This window comes from Cebus imitator, unplaced genomic scaffold, assembly GCF_001604975.1.
Source record: "Cebus imitator isolate Cc_AM_T3 unplaced genomic scaffold, Cebus_imitator-1.0 Scaffold85, whole genome shotgun sequence".
In the NCBI taxonomy this organism is placed as follows: domain Eukaryota; kingdom Metazoa; phylum Chordata; class Mammalia; order Primates; family Cebidae; genus Cebus; species Cebus imitator.
In genome coordinates this window covers 7,644,832-7,649,754 of record NW_016107400.1, presented here as the reverse complement: position 1 = coordinate 7,649,754, position 4,923 = coordinate 7,644,832, and the positions used below count along the sequence as shown (strand labels likewise).

The 4,923-nt window shown below is 40.6% G+C and overlaps 1 protein-coding gene across 3 annotated transcripts in view; it reads right to left on the bottom strand.

Moving 5' to 3' along the window:
- The window catches only part of LCMT1 (leucine carboxyl methyltransferase 1), a 68,958-nt gene that overhangs the window by 17,674 nt on the left and 46,361 nt on the right, over positions 1-4,923 (bottom strand). Inside the window, exon 5 of one of the 3 annotated variants that reach the window (XM_037740601.1) lies at positions 1,732-1,818. The exons of 1 other annotated variant lie outside the window; for it this stretch is intronic. In XM_037740601.1, the coding sequence (XP_037596529.1) occupies positions 1,732-1,818 (87 nt within the window). Of the gene's footprint in view, positions 1-1,715; positions 1,819-4,923 lie in introns of all 3 variants that reach the window. One more of the 3 variants, XM_017534432.2, reaches the window with a different exon arrangement.

Here is a 4,923-nt window from a genome sequence, read left to right as displayed (position 1 = left end):
AAAAAAAAAAAAAAAAAAAGTTCCAAAATTATATGTATAGCATAATCACGTTTTAAATGAAAATATATATTTACAAATTTGGGGATAAAATTTTAAGGTGGTTATCTCTAAGTACTGGGATTAGGAATTATTTCTATCTTCTCTTTGAGGAACCATCAAAATCATCAACAATTAAAATTACAGAAATAAATAGCATTTCTCAGAGATTTGATAGTTATCAATATCCTCAACTGCTAACACTTACAGCTGGGTTCTATTATTCTATTCGCATTCACATTTTTCTTTTTTTTGAGATGGAGTCTCACTCTGTTGTCCAGGCTGGAGTGCAATGTCATAATCTCAGCTCACTGCAACCTCCACCTCCTGGGTTCAAGTGATTTTCCTGCCTTGGCCTCCCAAGTAGCTGGGATTACGGCCGCCTGTCACCATGCCCAGCTGATTTTTTGTATTTTTAGTAGAGATGGGGCTTTACCATGCTGGCCAGGCTGGTCTCGAACTCCTGACCTCAGGTGATCCACCCACGTTGGCCTCCCAAAGTGCTGGGATTACAGGCATGAGCCACCATGCCCGTCCTATTACTCACATTTTTCAGAAGAGGGAACAGATGCAGAGAGGTGAAGCAAGTTATCCAAGGTCATGGTCTAGCGGATGTTCCTGTCAGAAATCAAATCTGTCCAGCTGGACTAAGTTCCCAGACTCATGAACTACAATGAACACGCTCCTGATGCACACATGCAATATCTTCTCAAGGGGACACCCACAAAAGTGGGACTGCTACATCATATGGTACATACACTTTTAATGTTACTAGATACTTCCAGATTGCTCCTCACAATGGTTATACGAAGATCACTTCCACCAGTGCTGTATCATTCTCTATCCCCCACATCCTTGCCAATACTTGGTATTGTCCCCTATTACATTTTTACCAACTTGGTGGAAGTAAAATAGAATTTCATCTGATTACCACTGATGCCCAATACCTGTTTCACAGGATATTCAGTTTCTTCTTTGAACTGCCTGGTCATCTATCCTTTGCCCATTTTTCTATGAGGCTTTTTTTTCAAATAGTAGTTGTTCTTTATATATCCTGGATGCTAATCTTTTCTTTATATGTTACAAATACGTTTCTATCCATACAATTATCTTCTCTCGAACTTTCATATGAAATTAGGCACTAGTATTTCTGCAAAGTAACACAGATGATTCTGATGTGGAAACATATTTAAAGAATAGTGCTGCTTAGAAAATTTCAGAAAACTACACCAGGTGTGGTGGCTCACACCTGTAATCCCAGCACTTTGAGAGGTCAAGATGGGCAGATTACCTGAGGTCAGGAGTTTGAGACCAGCCTGACCAACATGGAGAAACCCCAACTCTATTAAAAATACAATATTATCTGGGCATGGTGGCGCATGCCTGTAATCCCAGCTACTCTGGAGCCTGAGGCAAGAGAATCGCTTGAACCTGGGAGGCAGAGTTTGTGGTGAGCCAAGATCACACCATCGCACTCCAGCCTGGGCAACGAAAGTGAAACTTCGTCTCAAAAAAAAAAAAAAAACAAAAGACATTTCAGAAAACTTAATAGCAATGAAATAAAACTTACTGAATAAAAAATGGAACATGGGTATCATGCTGTACTTCAGACTGGCCTTATCTCATAATTAGCATGAAATCACAAAAGCAAAAGAGGTTTTTTTAAAAAAAAATCTCACTGTGTATTCATGTTACATTTCTTTAGTTTCTCTTCCAGTTGAGACAGGTCTCGGAGATCTGCTCCAATAACGGCATATCTCTTTGAATCCAGTATGTGTCCATCTGCAAATGCAATCAGAGGCTATAATTTCAATGAAAATGTCTTTTTCAAAGTTACAGTAGCTTTATGGTTTTTCCCTACTATAAAAATACATGCATCATTGTTTAAAAAAAAATTGGTTAAGAGGAAGGCAAAAATTAACCATAATCATATCTTCCAAAGGTAACTATTCATCTTTTGGTGTGTAACATTCCAGCGTTTTGTCCTACATGCTTAAGTTAGTGTACACAACAAAACACATTCTTCCCCTCTCATGTACATGGCACGTGTGCACAGGTGTACACACACACACACACACACACTGAATAGAGAAAAGAAAATGGGACCACCCAATATCTGGTTTGAAAACTGCTTTTCCTAAATAACAACATCCTTAGAAGGGACAGTCTTCTCTATAATGATTTCATAGCATTCCATCGAGTGGATAAAACATAACTTGGTTAGCCAATCCCTCACTATGAGACATGTGGTATTTCTAAGTTTTCCCCATCTAGGTACTGCAAGCATCCTTGCATATACATCATGAAGCATCTGTCCAGTAATTTCTTTAAAGTAGATAGTATGAGTGGAATTAAGAGATCAGAGGGTAAGCCTATTTAAATATGGGGACCCATTAGCAGGCTGCTCTCTAAACGTCACATCAATTTGTACTATGTTTTGAAAAAGACAGTTTATGTACTAATGTATTTACAAATAAAATGACAGAATTTCCTTTGAAAGACTCCAGCAGAGTTAGGATGGAATGGTATCTGTGGTGATTCTCAGGCTTCAGCGGTCATCAGAATCACCTGGGTGGCTTGCTAAATCACAGACTGACAGGCTCTACCCCAAGTTTCTGATTCACTACATCTTTCACTAGTAGAAATTTACATTTCTAGGACGTTCCCAGAGGGTACTGATGTTTAGTCTGATGACTTACACTCTTGGAACCACCGCTATAAATACAATGAGACAGTTAAGTGATGGGTACAGGGAGGTTTACCAACCTAGTCACAATGCATATGTGTACGCTTCAAACTTTTTACAATTAAAAGTTAAGGCTGGGCGTGGTGGCTCATGCCTGTAATCCCAGCACCTTGGGAGGAGGAGGCAGGCTGATCACCTGAGGTCAGGAGTTTGAAACCAGCCTGGCCAACATGGCAAAACCCCATCTCTACTAAAAATACATAAAAAATTATCTGGGCATGGTGGTGCACATGCCTGTAATTCCAGCTACTCGGGAGGCTGAGGCAAGTTGGAGGTTGCAGTGAGCCAAGATCATGCCACTACACTCCAGCCTGGGTGACAGAGTGAGGGTCCGTCTCAGAAAAATAACAATAAAAAATAAAAGTTAACACATTGTTTTAAATAAAGAAAACTGCTTGAGTTTATTATTTACTCAACTTCCAGACATTGTTCACTCCACTTCCTCAAGGGTACAAACCATAGCAGGAGCTGAAATATCAACAGCCACCTGTACTACTGCTAATAATTCAGGTTCTCTTGACTCTGAGAACTTCAGCAAAAAGTGCTGAAAAGGCTAAACTATTACATGTAAGTAGGTTCTCACTTACTATCTTGATAACTCCACTTGGCTGATTCAAATACATTTGGCTACACACCATAAGCTAAAGAAACGCTTCCTAAGAGCCTGCTTGATGTCAGGAAAGCAACAATGGGCAAGCAGGGAACCCAAAGTCTGCCCCAGGGTGTCAGGAGTCAGCAAAGTAATATAAAGAATATGGCATGTGGCTGGGTACAGTGGCTCATGCCTATAATCCCAGCCATTTGGGAGGCCCAAGCAGGAGGATGGCTTAAATGAGTTCAAGACCACCCCGGGCAATGTAGCAAGACTGTACAAAACAATTAAAAAAATTAGTCGAGTGTGGTGACATATGCCTGTAGTCCCAGCTACTCCAGAGGCTGAGGTGTGATGGCTTGAGCCCAGGACTTCAAGGATGTAGTGAGCTATGATCGTGCCACTGCACTCCAGCCTGGGCAACAGAACAAAGACCTTGTCTCTCCAAAATAAAAGAATATGAAGGCAGTTGTCTACCCTATTATGAAAACAATTCCAAAATGCCTGTGTAACTTCTTGCAAATAACAAATATATTAATAATAAGCATATTTGGAATGAGATTTTCCATTCCTGACCAAAAAACAACAAATAACACACCACAATATTAACACACAAAGTCTAATACCATGTAGTTCAGGGGAGACCTATCTTACTCACATTAGGATCTAATATTAGCATGTAAAGCAAAAATCACACATCATCATGATTATTCTTGTAAGTTGTGCACAAGGTACATCCGAGCTGAAGGGAGTCAGTGACTTGAGGCTCATCTGCCTCGCTGAAGTGGCCCAGCCGTATGTGGTGGTATACTGGCATACCACATGGGAAGCACTAGACTAAATGACCTTGAGATTCCTTTAATAAAATGAAGTAATTTAATGACTTGAGTAACACACACCAGCATCACATGATTCAGTTGCTTTTCTTAAGTCAGGGGCTGCTCAAGCTGTGAGAAAATAACAGGTCCATTATCTGTCCTTGAAAGATATCTTACCATTATTTCACAGGGAACTAAACGTATTTGTGGAGGACAGAGGCTCAGAGCAAGTTTCGAAGGAGTTTTAGAATTCTGGGAAAATAAGGCCATTTGTATAAAATCTAGCACTGGCAAGAGGCCATGGAACAGAAAAACCCTTAACTATCTGGAATGCTTCTGAGAGCTTGTGGGAAAGATAACTTGCTTGCCAAAATGAGATCCACAATCCCTTCTTTTCCTATATTCTACTTCATTATAGAAAAATGTAAGGCAACTGAAAACATTTTGTATGATATTTATAGAACTTTCTAAAGAAACAGACCGGCCCTGTGTGGTGGATCACCCCTATAATCCTAGCACTTTGGGAGGGCAAGGTGGGCGGGTCACCTGAGCTCAGGCATTTAAGACCGGCCTGGCCAGCAGGCAAAACTCCATCTTTGTTGACAACAAGTTAGCTGGGTATGATGGTGGGTGCCTGTTATCTCAGCTACTTGGCAGGGCTAAGGCAGGAGAATCGCTTGAACCTGGCAGGCAGAGGCTGCAGTGAGCCAAAATCATACCACCTTACTCCA